Here is a 16,226-nt window from a genome sequence, read left to right as displayed (position 1 = left end):
CCGGAGAGGCACCGTGTCCTCCTTCCCCACGAACCTGCCCGCATCACGAAGAGCCTTCCAGCTCGACGAGGCGTCTCCTGAACGACACACATTATTGTCCCACCTGCTTCTTCTCCCGACACAAACACCTCCATTATCAACACTCCAATCTCGATCTGTTCTTTGTTTTTTGGGTTGTTGTTTTTTTTTGTGTTTCCCCCCCCCCCCCCCCCCTTTGATAACATCAACCATCTTTCAGGCTGCGCGCATAGTGTGGATGGAGATTATTAAAGCGGTGATTGGGGGGAAATATACACAGGCCTTATTACTGATGTCTGCACAATAATAAACGATTAAAAAATATCTGGAAATGGTATCGTTTACCGTTCCGGACATCGGCGCTGCTCTGGTGACCGACGTGCATCAATTGATAGACGCACAAAAGGGAAATCCACCATCGCGGGCGCATCATCGGCATCATCACCTTTTCTGCTTGGAAATTATAAACAATGCGGTATTCCAGGAGAAGACTCTCCGGTGGCGGCGGTAGCGGGGGATCCTGCCCTCGCTAGAGGAGCCTGGAGCCGGGACTGATCGTCTGGTTAGCGCGGTCCCACTGATGGGGGGCCATCGGGGTGCGTACGGGTCTGAACGCGGCGCGCGTCTGAGCGCAGCGAGACCCCGCGGATCAGCCGCACGGAGGAGGCGAGGAGGAGAGAGAGAGAGAGAGAGAGAGAGAGAGAGAGAGAGAGAGAGAGAGAGAGAGAGAGACTGAGAGGGAGGAGGGAGGGAGGGAGGGAGGGATGGAGAGAGAGAGGGGGAGGGAGGGAGGGAGGGAGGGGGACACCTCCTTAAAACACATCCATGTCCAGCGGCTCACTGCAGAGAGCCTGTGCATAAATATGAGCGCAGGCAGGATGGAGGAAAAACTGCGGGCCTCCGCAGACCCGGACCGACCGACCGAAGCGCTCCCAGTGTTCAATTACAGCAGGAGCGCCATTTCTACACAGTTCGGTTTGTTCCCATCACCGTGACTCACTCCATCATCTGCCAGGGTTCCCCCCCCAAAAAAAGAAGCTAAAATCCCACCCCCATCCTGGGAGAAACGAGGAGATGACATGTGACAAACAATCTGAGGACGAGACGAGAGAAAAAGGTTTTTTCACTTCTTTAAAATGACTTAATTTGTCTTTACTTGGCCTGTCAGAAAACATCCAGTTTTCAGACTGCTTCCCATTTCATTTACTTTTTTTTCTTTCAAATTCTTACTTTATGACATGGCAGAGAAAGATTCCAGAGGATGCCATGAGGTCTGACTGTTCAGGCTCGTAGAGGCAAGGGGAAGCAAGGCAGGATTATTTGTATAGTCTTTCAAACACGACGCAATTCCAAGTGCTTTACATCAATCATGTTCATGCACAGTTGGCAAAAGCAAAAACAATGAAAGATGAGTGACAAGATGATAACAAGAATCAGGCAAATATCTAATTATCAAGGGGGAAAAAAAGAGAAACGTGAAAAATAAATTAAAGAGTGTAAGAGTTAATAATACCATAAATACTTTACCGAAGGTCTTCGGCCTCATTTGAAAAGTTCTGCTAGATGTTTGCCACATAAAAACAAATGCAGCTTCTGCATGTTTGGTTCTGACAAACAAAAAGCAGATTATAGACTGAGAGGTCTGCATGGATCATAAAACTGTATTCTCGGCCTAAACCTGATGTCAATCTGGTTTAGGACATCCCATTATGAAACACATGCACGTTGCACCTGAAGCTTTCATTTATAGCTTGACAAAGATATTTAGTCCAAACACCAACCACCACCCTACAGATTTGTTTGTGTATATACAGTTCCATGCACACAGGTTATATATGCACCTTTTGTCATTCATCAGAGATCTGATTGTGAATGTGTGATGTGTGTGCAGGCTTTAAAAAGTCCACATGTACCCGGGCATTTGTAGAAATAAATATTATATATATATATATATATATATATATAAACAAAAACTATGTGGACATGGCAATAGCTGCTATGTCTGCACACCATGGGTACAACACATATTTAAAATGCAGTATTACTGTGCTTGTATGACAGTGATGTTTCTGAATCTTCTATTGCACCCAGTGCATCTTCTCACCAACACCAGAACTCAAACTGCACAAGACAATCATTTGAAGCCATGACTGTTTTTCTAATGTACATGCATGTACTTGTCTGTTGCTCGTGTCCCTTACAGTCACAACTTCATGACATTTTGGGACCAACGTCTCGTTATTTTACTTGCGAGAACCTGAGCAGCGCACATTGTAGATAAAAGACAGCACATATTGCTTTATTGCTCAATTGTTATTGACTCGGGCAGAATATGTCAGCGCCCTCTGGTGGACAAACGGAGTTTCAACGTCGAAATTGCCACATGAAGCACCTGTTGTTAGTTTCTACCTGAAGTGCAGATCTGTCGTGCCAGAACCTGCAGCCATGAGGGAGAAAAAAAACATGCTCGTGAAAAATAAAGTTTGCAGGATTTGAATCAGACCACAAATCAAACTCGAGGTAGTGCAACTCCATCTGTAGCCAATACCGCCTTACCCTCTTTATTCGCAGTATCGATGTGCTCGTACCATCATTTTCTTAATGCCAGTGGCAGAGAGGCTCCCATCTGACCCAGCGTGTCCATTTGAGAGGAGTGATGGAGAACGAGCGCACTATGCTAATGCACTAAAAGCAGAGGAAGGGAGATGACGAGCTAATGCATCAGAAAGCGCAGCACACATGAAGGGAGGTCATAAAACTGCACTTAGGAGGAATCCTGAAAATATCAAACACCACACGTTCATCAAAACACACACACACACAGAAACTGCATGGAGACTTCAATAATGAAATAAATGATGAAATAATAATTATTAAATTATTCTAAAGCTGCCTTTTATTCAGATGTTAATTTAAATATACATAGTATACAGGTGAAGGACTGCATGGCCTTAAGTAATTAACAAAAACAATTTGTAAAAAAAATCAAACATAAATATTTTCCTCTAGTAGTGGCAATGAAACCCATCAGCTGAGTGGCATTTCACTGAGCTGATGGCACTTTAATAAACAGAAGCATGTTTTCATATTCAATATAAATAGCTAAAACTAAGGAATGGCCACTTTGTTAAACTATGTCCAAAGTTTAGAATTTCAAGATTCTAATTAGAGATTTAGCCTGATGCGTACTAACCCGCCAGCCACGAAGTAGATGAAGAGAAAAATAACAGAGGGCGTTGAATAGTTGTACAACTGCATGAAGCACAGCTCACTGGATTCACTGAAACAAAGTCAGACTTGTTGGCTTTCAACCCAGAAACAATGTTTGCATTCCATTAACCACTATAAAGAAAATATCAATCTTGACTGAAAGTTTTCTAGTTAAAACATACAGAAGTAGCTGCCACTGTTTTCATGGACGGATTTGTTTGACAAAACACTTTTTTTTTTTTTTTTTACAGTCAGCTTGTTTTCTTCAGACCACAGAAGTTCTGCACAGGAAGTCCGGTTTGTCAGATGAAATTATTTGTCAACTCCTCATCCTCAAATCCACGAAACTCCAAATCCATGTCGTCGCTGGACTTAAAACATTCCCACAGATTCAGTATGGAGGCCACATGTTCAGCGTTTGTGTCAACTTTCCGTCGTTTCTGCTTATAAACTCTGATTTTCCTCTTCAGTTTGTGCACCGGGGAGCTTTCAGCGGGAATGTCTGCTTCCTTTTCGGAGACTTCCACTTCAGCCCCTTTGTCTGGAAAAAGGTTTTTACTGTGAATAAAATCCAACAGCAGTGTGTCTGCGCTCTGCTGGGGTTCTTCTCGGCCCTTTGCTGCGCCACAGATTCCTCTTGATGACACATGGCCGACACGGGAAGTGGGGTCGTTTTCGAGTTTGTGAGATTTTGGGTCCAGCGGGTCAACTTGACCAACTCTGGACAGAAGGCTGGAGAAAACACCACCACTCGGGGGCGCCGTCTCAACATTGGCCTGGGAAACTTTCTCCTCAGCTTCTTGTGTGCAAGAAGTCAGCGAGTTCTGTCTGCAGGGCCGTTTACGGGCAACATATTTCTGCTTTGAGTTGTGGGAGTAAGTATAACGACTCCTCCGGGCTTGGTGTTGCTGACTCGGCGGAGGAGAGTCGGAGGGCGATGGCGTGTTTTCCAAATATGAAACTGCACACCGATCGGCACCCTGCGGTGTCTCTTCGGCAACAGTCTCGCTTTGTTTACAGGGTCCGGGAGCAACGATGACAGAGGAAACGCTACACTTTGGCCTGAAAGGAAGCAAGGCAGGGTTGAAATGAGCACAGAGGAACACACACACACATATATATACACGTAGATAAAAACAAAACGCTCGTGTAATATCATGACACCTATTTACACATTAAGGGTCTGGAAATAAAAATTACCTTCTCGTTTTGGCACCGATAGGAATGAAATTGTAGTCGAGAGTTGAAATGAGCCGGTCCACCACAGCGAACTCTTTACTCTTAGAGAACGCCTTGTGACGTTGACTCTGCAGATGCTGGAGGAAAAGTCAAATGGTGAACGTGAAGGCATCTGCTCCACAAACACCCACGCATGAAAACATGCTAAATGACAACTCAAACATGAATTCTTGGTTCATTTTCAAAAGTGAGCTTATGGGTGAGCACAATGACTAAATGAAGAGATCAATTTATATCAATTCTCCTCATAACAAAAAACATCTGCAACTACAATGTAACACTGGAATATACAAGAGGGTAAACAAACACGATATAAAATAGCTGAGGGATCACCACAGAGATGATGTCAGATGGAAACGTGGTATTAACTAACCTTACTATGTTCAATTGAGAAGAAAATGGTTTAATTAAAACAAATATGGACTTTGATAAACAGCCTTTGAGGTAAAAGACTAAACTAAACTAGAAAATTCCCGCAGAAATTTTATTGTGCCTGCCACCTGCCGCCCCCTGCTGCCGAGCGAGGTAGTGTGAAAAATACGTGGAAATCATGTCATTAGCTAGTGATTCTCAAACGCAGCGGCAGCACGAGGCTACACTCTAAATTTAAGCTCATTTGAACAAACTTTTTAGCATGCGATGCTAACAGCTAACACCGATTGAAGTGCGTGGAAACCATGTGGTCAGCTAGTAATTCTCGATCGCAGCGCCACCATGAGGCCACCCTCCAAACTTCAGCTCATTTGAACAAACTTGTTAGCATGTGATGCTAACACTTGCGATTTAAGTACGTGGAAACCATGTCATTAGCTAGTGATTCTCGATCGCAGCGCCACCACGAGGCCACCCTCCAAATTTCAGGTCATTTGAACAAACTTGTTAGCATGCGATGCTAACAGCAAACAGCGATTTAAGTGCGTGGAAACCATGTGGTCAGCTAGTAATTCTCGATCGCAGCGCCACCACGAGGCCACCCTCCAAATTTCAGCTCATTTAAACAAAGTTGTTAGCATGCGATGCTAACACCAGCGATTTAAGTACGTGGAAACCATGTCCTTAGCTAGTGATTCTCGATCGCAGCGCCAGCACGAGTCCACCCTCCAAATTTGAGCTCAATTGAACAAACTTGTTAGCATGAGATGCTAACACCTGCGATTTGCCTGAAAAGCGCAGAAGTTACCTCCCAGGTGTGGCTGACCTGGAATCTGGAGTTTTATGACATTCTGAGATGGTAGGCCAATTAGCTTAGCGCGGCGGCTAACTAGCTAGTGCGCCGTGATCGCAGCACCCCCATGAGGCCACCGTCCAAATTTCAGCTCAATTGAACAAACTTTGTAGCATGCTAATTGGCATGCTAACAAGTGTTGATGCTGAGTCATTGCCATCAGCATTAAAATGCATTGAAAAGTATGGTGCCTAAGCTACTGTGTGTGTGTGAGCACTGTGTGGTCAGCCATCATGTTACTGGTCCAGTCAATCAGAGGAGCCGTGTGTGTTGCCAGGCAGATTTGGAGCAGCTTGTGTGATGTCATGGAGCCGGCTCCTGATTGACAAGCTGCTGCAGGTGCAGAGACTATGAGACGTTATCTGAGGGAAGAAGGGGTTTAAGTACAAACGCAGGTCCCGAACAACTGCTTATAGTTGGAGAACCGTGACACTTGGGTGAAAAATTCCTTCACCGTGGGCGTCGGGAGAAGTTGAAGGACGTGTGGTGGGGTTTTCATATGCTCACGAGGTTCCGTCTCCCCGTGAGGACTTGAAACAAATGGCTGAACTTTGGGGATTTGGGGAGAAAATGACTCGTCAAAATGTATTGGCGCGGATGAGACAGAATCCTGCACTCCCTGTCAATTAAGTCCCCTGGAGGGAGAACCGTGTCTCTCTGAGACAAAAGTCTCCCCTCGTGAGAAGCACAAGGCCTGTGGCTACAATTGGATGTATAATATGTTGAGAAAGACGAAGAAATGTGTCTGTGGTGACGAGATAAAAACTTTTTTTTCCCTGTAAAACGGCAGTTTCTCACCCTCTAACTGACATCTCACCCTCTAGCTTTTCCACATACACACCCATACAAAACTGGAAAAAGGAGGGAAAAGTTGATGACATTTGAAGGCTGACAGTTTAAAATTGGTGAAACTTTTGAAAAATCTGAGGACATATCTGAATACAGAACAAGTGCGGCAACGTTTTAAGAGTAAGTTTGAGTCTGTAGCTGAATATTTGGTGACGTGATGTGGCGTGGAAAAAGTGTGATTTTTTTTTCTGTTTTTTCTTGGCTCCCATGTTAAGCGGATGTAAAAATCATCGCCGTTTTTTACGTGTTGTTCGGAAGCCGTTTGCGATATCCACAATCCAAATGGATGCACAGGATTCCCGATAACTCCCTACGTAGCGATATGCTTTTGTATACGTACTCCAAACGGTGCGGGACTAGTAGTTCGGCAAACTTTGTGCGGCAGAGGAAGAATAATAATAATAATAAAAAAAAACGGCGCTTTCCCAGGATTGTAATAATTGTGCGACGCCTCTTACAGAGGCAGGCACAATTAACTAGAGCTTTTCAAATTGTTCAATGTCCCAAACAAGCTTTGCTTATTGTCCAATTACCTGGATTGATTTATGTGTTCTGGACAGAAAACACTAACTTTTAGCATCTCCAATCAGACGACTTACCACGGTGAGGTTGTCAAACTTGATCAAACAGCCTTCGCAGTAGCCGGCTCGTTTCTTATCCTTGTTCTTCTTTCGAACTTGACCTTTGACCTCCGTGCCCGAGGCTTTCACACGTCTGTTTGCAGAGGAGCCCAGAGGAGGGAGTAGAATGAAATCATGAAATAAGGTAAAAGCAGCTTTCGGACACATTTCTATTCAGTTTAAAGGATGAACTTTGTGTTCGTTATGGATTCTTGGTGTCATTGTTGGAACTGGCATCCAAACAGCCTGGAGGGACAGTAAATTGTAAACTGGTCTTTGGGTTCAAACACAACATGTGAGCCGATTTCTGGAATGAAACTGTCAAAATCCATTAAGTTTATCCACAAAGTCTTATATTTCTAAAAGCCAGTCTTAGTTTAGAAGCAATGAGACGAACAGAAGCGTCCTACCCGTTTCCACGCTGCTTGTTTCCAGGAGGATCGTTGTCCTCCAGACAGAAGGGACTGCAAGGAGCCACAGTCTTCAGGCTGAACTCGGGCATGCTCTGCACCGTGACGTAAATGGGACGATAGTGTCTGAACAAGGACAATAAAATATATATATTTTTTTTTTAAGTGCCTCGCTTCGACCGCTTCAAAACCAGCACATCTTCCTTTACGAAGTTTGGATCTCTCACCTGCTTGAATCCTCCACCTTGATGAAAGGTTTACTGATCTTGCCAGCTGAAATCACCATCAGTTATCAGAGTGTGTTTTCACAGAGCAACGACACGAACAGAATCTAGGGAGATGGTTTTACCTTTGCATCTGTGAAGGCCTTGCTTTGGCGCCGACTCGGCCCGGATCTGTTACAACCACCGCAAAGCAAGTTCCAAGAAAAATGTGGCAATATAAGATGAAGGCCAAAACAAATTGATCTGAATTTGACGAATGATGTATTTAAAAAGGTTAAACTCACGTTGGTTTTGACGGGAGCCGTCACAGACACCTGACTGTCAGTCGCCTTTTTCTTCTTGTGAACATACGCTATTATATCTGGCATTATCAAAGAAAACAAAAATGACGTTAACAGGGAGGACAAATTAAATATAATGGAACTATTTTTATTAAATTTTTTTTTTTTTTAAAGGTGAAACTGGTCCTGCATACCATCGATGTAGAGGATTTTTACACCCCATTCTAAAGCATTTGAAAGGATCTTATTTATTTGTACCCTCTCCTGAAAACAAATAACACAGCATTAGCAGAGCGGTAATTAAAAGCGCTCAGTGAATAACATTAGTGTTTATTTAACAAACCTGCTCTTTCACAACTCTCTCCACCAGAGACTTTCCTCGGCTTGTGGCAAACTGCTAAACAACAACACATGGAAGCAAATTAGATTCGCGGCTACAAAACTACTCGGCAATAGAAGTGTACAAGTTAGTAACCGGGGGAAAGTAAAACTGTGTGAACTCACCGTCTCAGTTTGACCCGGAATCTTGCTTTTAACGTTCTCTCCATGGCTGCCGGGAAGCTGCTGGACGGAGCGAGGGTGTGGCGAGCTCGGTCCAGACTCGGGGCTGGGGACCGGAGAGTCGTGTCTGAAGCAGTGCACGTACCGGGCCTCGCGCTTGTTGGACACCAGATACCGGATCTCTTTACTGAAGAACTTCTCCACCGTCTGGACGGAGGAAAACACCACGACAGGATCAAATATTGGGAAAGACACTATAGAGGTGCATGAAAGTCAGATCGACATTCACCAAGTTGTTTTTTCCTCCAGTAATAACTACTGAACAACTCCCTAAACACATCATTTTCTATTTTAATATTACGTAATAATGTACCAAAGCATGCAAATATTGGAGAGGTTCAGCCTAAACTTTGGGCTCCCATCATATCTCCCTAAACTTGGTATCAGTGACGTTGCCACAAACAAAATCAGTTTCTCGCAGGGACAAAAAGAAAGAATATACAGCATCTCACCCCTCCCAGTTGTTTGATGTCCCTCTCCAATGTGTCTGCTGTTCTATTTGATGGAAGGTCCAGGTAAAACACCTTCCCAGCAAAAGGTTTGACTCTTGCAGAAGAGGAACACTGGGATTTTTGCGTTGCTGGATTAAGCGTCGTCTTATCGCCCATGTTTACAACTTTTCCTAAAACGGTCAACAAGAATTACAGTCACATGACTTAAGGAAAAATAATCAGTGTTATTTGCTCGTGTGCGTTCGTTGGCGAAGGTAAAAAGAAGTAAAGCAGAGAGTTAATTTTGAAACACTTAAATGATACTGTATATATCCTGCTGCTAAAACTTTAAGATGTAGATTAAATTTTGATTACCAACAGTTGTTGTCTCTGTGACAAAGACATTAAAACAAATATTAATTTGACTGTAAACTTAGTCATGCTTTTTGGGTGGACTTGCATAACTGGTTGTTTGGCAAATTTGACAATCATTAGGACCTCAAGAATGTTTTATTTGTATAGTTGTTAAGGATTCCATTCATGATTTGGCCTTTAACACAATTTTAATAACTGTGAAATTAAATATACACAAAAACAGAAGTAGAAAAACAAAACCAAATTCGATTGATTTTCATCTTTGAAATGTATGGAGAAAAAGAATGCTGTCAAACTGTAGTAGAGGACTTTAACCTTACAATGTAAATGTGCCATATATCTTTTTAAAAAGTATACGTAATATAATTAATTTGGTTGTTTGTTTTTTTTTAAAGATACTGTACCTACATTCACCAAAGAGTCTTAAATCAAACAACAGAAAACTATTCACAGCTTAAAAACAAGATGATTTAGACAGCAAATGTCAAACCTGAATAAGAAGGGATTCGAAACAAAAACAAGAAAAGCGCTTGGACGTTATTTGATCATATATTTAAAACCGTTAATAAAACTTTACCGTGCCATTGAGCTCCTGTTTGTCTCTGCGTGCGTTTCGGCTTCATTCTCAATGAACATGTCCCATCCTTATTTGCTCCTGTACTGAAACACAATATTATGATGAGTGGAAATAATACGGGGGGGGGAACAAACTTTCTCCAGCAAATACATGACTAATGTGACACAGGTGTGACAGAATGACTGTTTAAAAGGCAGACTGGACTTAACGTACGTTTATGTGCTCCTCGTTTCCTGGTTGAAACTTATCCGGTGAAGTTGGGGTGTTTACATTTTTAAGATAAAGTCGGTAAACGCCCTCGGAGCTGCACTCTCATGTTCTTTACACAGAAGAGCTGCTTGTCGATAATAGTGATCCTTCCGCGACGAGCTTTTAACTCTTTTCTGCAAACGTCTCTTTCCCGCTTTAAATCCAGCGATTGTTGTGGACGACGCTGCCAGGTTGGACACTTTCCGCACACGCAATTTTTTATTGATGGAGTTCAATGTTTACTGAAACGTCATCGTCGGTTTGCTATTAATTCAAAAATTCCAATGCAACGTATGTTAACGTTTTAAAAGAAGCTGTGTCTAAATGAGTTTTGAGAAGGTTTTAAAAACAAAATAACGAATTGTTGTATTATTACGGAAAACGTACAAATTTGGCAACTCAGAAATACGTAAACACAGTTATTACATTTTAAGACGACGTTTCCATAGTGTGTGAAATTCGTTTTTTTTGTAGCAAAGACATAGAAGTGATATTTTTGTTTTAGTAAAGATCGGTTTGCTTAAAGCACCAAGGCATTCTTTTATTACTAAGTCACAGACGTAATTTTGAAAAAGTGAGAGAAAGTGCTTGTCGGAACATTAAGTCGGTAAACTGAGTCGCTCGCTCGGGTTACGTCTGCAGTAAGTCACACACGTGTGTCAGTTATGCTTTAGTTTTAAAGCCGCGGGACACCCTAACTCGAACCCCAACCTTACAAAACCGCCAACCCTTCAGAGGGATGTCTCTGTCTGCTGAGGAAACTACTGTCATGGTGTAGCAGCAGGTAAGGAGTTGAGCTAAGCTGGCTAACCAAGGTTAGCATGTTTACATCACGTAACAACCACGCGACGAGCAGCTCAGCGACTCTGCAGACGCTATTTACCTCGTCCGTCAAGGCCAATTATGACACTGAGTTTACCCTGTGCACTTATGAGAAATCGTCTGATGTAACGGTGTATTCGCAGTGTTTTCTGAAGACAGTATGAGTGGTCAAAGTCCTGTGTCTTCCTCCACGGTTGAGGGCATCACTCCGGTCCAACAGATGGTGGCGTCCTGCTCCGGAGCTGTCCTCACCTCGCTCTTCGGTCAGACACTTTTTTAATATTTCTATGTCGCGTGTGCTTTTAACGCTTGATTTGATTTGTCTCGCAGAATTGTGCGCACATCAACTATTGAAGTTTAACATCCCGTCACTCTGGCTTGATCAGTGATGCAAATACACAGTAATCTTTGAGACTGTCAAGAGCTGCTGTAGCCTAAGATTGTCTGAACCCGACGCCTCTTTTTCTGATATAATAGACCTTGAAATCTTCACAAATGTTGTGTCCAATCAACACATCTAGACGGTCTCAACAAAAAATGGAATATTTAAAAATGTATGGAAGCAATCCCTCCTGTGAAAGTTCTTATCTAAGATTGCATCATTTTCTTAAACAGCCAAGAAAATGTATTGTTTAATCACAAAGGAGAAAAAAAAACAGTATTCATTTACAGACACCACAGCGAGTTTATTTGAAGTTTCACTGGAAGCTTGCCAGTTTCTCCTGGTGCTGGGACAGTGTTGGCCTGGAGGGTGGAGAGGCACACATGGAATCATAAGGTTGCAAGTTCAATCACCTCCCTGTGTCAGTGAACCTTGACCCCCACCAGCTCCCCAGAGTGCAGTACTGTGGCTGCCCACAGATTGGTCAATGTGGGGAAAAAAGGAGTTATTAATGTATGATTAGTTTAACTGGGATTTATTCCTGTGTCCTTAACATCCAAGGTCGATACTTAACACGTGCCACCAGGGAGGTCTGAACAAATAAAAGATTCACATGGTCTGACTAATCTCTTTCTTTCTAGTCAATTAAAACTACAAAATTCATTTGCACATGGAGTGTGAACATTTTGCTAAAATTATCCTATTTAATTAAAGTGATTGAATAAAGGAACAGAGGTTTATATCGCGTTGTTTCTTTCTTCAGTCACTCCTCTGGACGTTGTGAAGATCCGACTACAAGCACAGAAGAATCCTTTTCCTAAAGGTTGAATACATGTTGATTTCTACTGTTTTGATTCAGTCTCGTGTTTGTTTGGATATGTTTGATGGATAAAAAAAAAAAATCTAACTCGTGTTTGTTTTTTTTTATCTTTGAGGCAAGTGCTTTGTTTACTGCAATGGACTGATGGACCACATCTGTTTGTGTGAGAATGGCAACTCCAGAGTCTGGTATAAAGTACCCGGTCACTTCAGTGGCACTCTGGTAATAATTTATATTTTTGCATGTTGGTGTTTTTCTGTTTACTGTCATGATTTGCATATAAAAGTTAAATTCTGTTATCAAACACATTCCCTGTAATGTTTGACTTGAATGGTTCATGTGTGTATAATTTGATTAAAAGCACTTTAAAATGAAGGTTATTATTACTATAAAAATATAAATTCTTAAATGTTGTGGGAAAACCGTTAAACTGCACCTTCACTCTGCAGGATGCCTTCGTACAGATTGTTCGACATGAAGGAATCAAGTCGTTATGGAGCGGTCTGCCTCCCACTCTGTGAGTGGAACGTCTCTTACAACCATTTCCATTCCTTCCTTGCACCATGTTGCTACGTTCCTCTGCGATTGTGGTCAGTCAATAGTCATTCAGCTTGTGGCTGATGTTCTCATTAAGGGTGTTTCCCTCTGAAGTGGTACAAATTAATGGAGAGCAACCAGAAACTCATTTATTCTAAGTACCATCACTTGTATTGTGGCGGCTGTGGCCCAGCTGGCAGCGTGTCGTCAAGGTTCAGTCATGTAAAGCGCCTTGATCCTGCTGAAGCATGAATTTATATTGCTACAATAAGTGCAAGTTTGTTTGTTTTTTTTGTGATTGACATTTACTTACCAGGAGTACTTTGCGAGCAAAGTCTGATTTATGTCGACATTGCATACGACCTGTTTGCAGTGTGATGGCAGTGCCAGCGACGGTGATCTATTTCACGTGTTACGACCAGCTGTGTGCAGCGCTCAGACTGAGGATGGGAGACCGCGCTCAGGAGGCGCCGCTTCTGGCAGGAGCACTGGCCAGAGGTGAGCCGTCGACTGTTTTATCACACACCTTCAGCTCATAGAGGCAGAACTTCTAAAAGCATCTGTTTAAATGTAATGAAAAGAAAAAACGCAGCTCAAACAAACGGGGTGTGTCATGCGTGATTACCTACGAGAGTGTTGGTCAAATCTGGAAGATGCCCCCTCCATTTAATTTGTATTTGTGTTTTTATAGACATTAAAATCAAATAGCTCCTGGAATTCTTTCATAAATTATCATACACAAATAAATAAAAGCTTCATAAGACAGTTTTTGATGGGTTTTCAAAGAAAGCTGGTTATTTAATTTCCAGAAGTAACTCACCATACTCTCGGCCCATGGCCTTGACTTTCTGTAATTTCATCCCGGATTATACTTCATTAAAAGAAAAATGAGTGATTCGCTTTTCCCCTCTGGTGGTAATTGAAATATGGATGCCAGATCCTGTTAAAGACAACAGAGGAATAAAGGCATCAATGTCATTGTTATCTAATGTCCTCCTTCACACTATTCCAGTTTTGATGTTTTGGAAGCTTTAGGATTCACGTCTTCTATCTTTTTCTGTCACCTCGTCTTCCTCGTCCATGTGTCAGTGGGGTCGGCGACTGTGATAAGCCCCCTGGAGCTCATCCGCACAAAGCTGCAGTCGCAGAAACAGTCGTACGGGGAGTTAACCACCCTGATCGGCTCGGCAGTGAAGACGGAGGGCTGGCTGTCTCTGTGGAGGGGCCTGGGCCCCACGCTGCTCCGAGACGTGCCCTTCTCCGCCATGTACTGGTACAACTACGAGCTGGGAAAGAGCTGGCTGTGTGAACGGTACAATGCCAGAGAACCCACGTTTTCCATCACGTTCACATCCGGAGCCATGTCTGGATCTGTAAGCTCCACCGAAAGCAAAAGCCTTCAGCCTCTGAGCGAGCACATTTATCACCCAGAAAACCACATGACAAAACCCACTCCGAACTCTGTAAAGCTGCAGTTTGTCTCTTCACAACTTCTCTTCTTTCAGATTGCAGCAGTTGTGACTTTACCTTTCGACGTCGTCAAGACGAGAAGACAAGTGGAGCTCGGAGAGCTGCAAGCTAAACAAAGTAATCATGAGCAGAAGAGTGCTTATGCAGTAACGGAGAGGCTGTGTAGTGACTCGGATGAGTACATATCAGGAAAAAAAAAGTTATTTGGTGGAGATTTAAATGGAAGCAGATGAAGTAAACAACTCTGTATGAGCACAGGCTTTTGTTTGTTTGGTCCATTGTGTATTTTGAGAGTTAAACACGGGAGAAAGTGAAAATGTAAACAGACATTTCACCTCTTTAAAAGTTGTCCTCTCATTAGAATGGGTGGTTGGGAAGGCCCGTTTTGAATTTCCGAGTGTTGCCTCTGCAGAGTATTGATGTAAAGGTTTTATCAGGTTTAAACAAACTCAGATTGGGGACATGAAATCAGTGTTAACCGAGACACACAGGCTTATCTGGTTAGACTGTATTGACATGTCGGGCAATTAAATCACAGCTGTTGTGTGTATTCTGTGTGGAAATTGTTAGTTTATAGCTGATTGTATTTTTTCCCGCCAGTGTCGAGTGGGCTCTCGTCGTCCACCTTCAGCGTGATGAGCAGGATCGTGGCTCAGGACGGCTTCAGTTCTCTGTTTGCAGGTAAGCATTGGCCTGGTACTTCCCCGAGTTCTAGACCCATTCATGTCAATGATTAACAATTTGTTTCATCACTCTGCTTCTTTGCCAGGTTTTCTTCCCAGGCTGATCAAAGTGGCCCCGGCCTGTGCCATCATGATCAGCACCTACGAGTTTGGAAAAGCCTTTTTCCGTAAACACAACCAGGAGAGGATAAGTGGGACACTTCGGACCTGATGGATTTCTCCCTGACACGAACAAACGCCACTACAACCACACACACAAAAAAAAAGCAATATTGCCAAATCGAAAGCAGAAATCAGAGTAAAGTGATGCTATTCTCTGTGCTGGGCTATTTAAGGAACAACTTTTGTATTAATGACTTTTTAGTAGACTTTCTAATCAAGATTTTATTATATTGTGCATTCTGCTAAAATCAGTCCTAAACAAGTTGTCATTGTTTAAAATGGTGATTTTCAATGTGTGTGAATTATCTTCTCTCAACTACAAGTCTGCTGGTTTAAATCACAGCACAAACTGAGTCTCTGAGCAAAATCCCCGACAAGTGTTTCAAGTGAGTGATCCTGAAGTCCAGATTAATGGTGACAAATCAAACGTGGATCACTGTGACAGACCCCAGAGGAAAGCAGCCAAAACTAAACATAATATCCATTTGATTGGCCATAAATTTGTTTTAACTTCTATTTTCCATAATTTTTAAATTATGGAATGCCATGACCACATTTGTCCTGCTGCCATCCCATTAAGGCTCTCTGACCACCCCACACATTGAAAACTACTCCTTCAAAGGTTCAAATCTCAAGACAATATTATTTAAGCAGCCAGCAGATGGCAGGCACTATTTAATTAACAGTAAATAGTTTCCCTGTCTGTCTCACTGGGGTGCAGTGTGCCAGAAGCACTTAAATCAGAGATGGAAGATCATTTTTTCTTCTCGTCTCCTCTCGCCTCTTGAAACAGGAGCTTCATGGTTTTTTTTTTTTCTTGTGTACTTCAACACAGTGTAACTGTTGATGAAGCTCCACAGCTGATACGGAGCTGGTTTCCTTTGCCAGCTATTTCTACATGCTGCATCAATCTATAAATTAACAAAGGAATTATGAAATAAATAATTATGGCCTCTGGTCAAAAAAGCAAACAGTTAGATTAAATATTCCGATACAGGATGTTTGCTTGTGTAAAGATATTCAAAACTTTCTCATTTTGTATTAAATCTTGGGGAAGTTGAGATGTACGTGTTGGTCTGTT

General features: G+C 42.5%; 3 protein-coding genes across 4 annotated transcripts in view; 1 reads left to right on the top strand and 2 right to left on the bottom strand.

Annotated features, from left to right (window-relative positions):
- The window catches only part of adam22 (ADAM metallopeptidase domain 22), a gene marked incomplete at both ends in the record, with an annotated part of 59,246 nt that extends 58,786 nt beyond the window's left edge, over positions 1-460 (bottom strand). The window contains 2 exons of the mRNA XM_080500461.1: positions 1-77; positions 364-460. The exon at positions 1-77 is cut by the window's left edge and continues 96 nt beyond it. Coding sequence (XP_080356587.1) covers positions 1-77; positions 364-460 — 174 coding nt within the window. The remainder of the gene's footprint in view (positions 78-363) is intronic.
- A 2,767-nt stretch (positions 461-3,227) lies between these two features.
- dbf4 (DBF4-CDC7 kinase regulatory subunit) lies at positions 3,228-10,035 on the bottom strand. The gene is made up of 12 exons (XM_080501345.1): positions 10,021-10,035; positions 9,090-9,259; positions 8,581-8,784; positions 8,420-8,473; positions 8,271-8,340; positions 8,080-8,156; positions 7,921-7,966; positions 7,799-7,844; positions 7,572-7,697; positions 7,141-7,255; positions 4,429-4,544; positions 3,228-4,290 (listed from the first exon to the last, which is right to left on the bottom strand). Exons 2-12 carry the CDS (start codon positions 9,243-9,245, stop codon positions 3,531-3,533), a joined length of 1,770 nt encoding a protein of 589 aa, XP_080357471.1. The 5' UTR covers positions 9,246-9,259; positions 10,021-10,035; the 3' UTR covers positions 3,228-3,530.
- Positions 10,036-10,908: 873 nt separating this feature from the next.
- slc25a40 (solute carrier family 25 member 40) lies at positions 10,909-16,137 on the top strand. Of its 2 annotated transcripts, XM_080501468.1 has the most exons (10): positions 10,909-11,053; positions 11,235-11,354; positions 12,237-12,296; positions 12,409-12,515; positions 12,743-12,810; positions 13,204-13,328; positions 13,920-14,203; positions 14,336-14,417; positions 14,901-14,981; positions 15,070-16,137. In XM_080501468.1, exons 2-10 carry the CDS (start codon positions 11,252-11,254, stop codon positions 15,192-15,194), a joined length of 1,035 nt encoding a protein of 344 aa, XP_080357594.1. In that variant the 5' UTR covers positions 10,909-11,053; positions 11,235-11,251; the 3' UTR covers positions 15,195-16,137. The 2 variants fall into 2 exon arrangements, with proteins under 2 accessions (XP_080357594.1, XP_080357593.1); XM_080501467.1 differs by having other exon boundaries at positions 13,920-14,417.
- Positions 16,138-16,226: the final 89 nt, after the last annotated feature.

Source organism: Blennius ocellaris, assembly GCF_963422515.1.
Source record: "Blennius ocellaris genome assembly, chromosome: 8".
In the NCBI taxonomy this organism is placed as follows: domain Eukaryota; kingdom Metazoa; phylum Chordata; class Actinopteri; order Blenniiformes; family Blenniidae; genus Blennius; species Blennius ocellaris.
The sequence above is the reverse complement of the archived record's forward strand: the minus strand, read 5'-3'. Positions and strand labels throughout refer to the sequence as shown.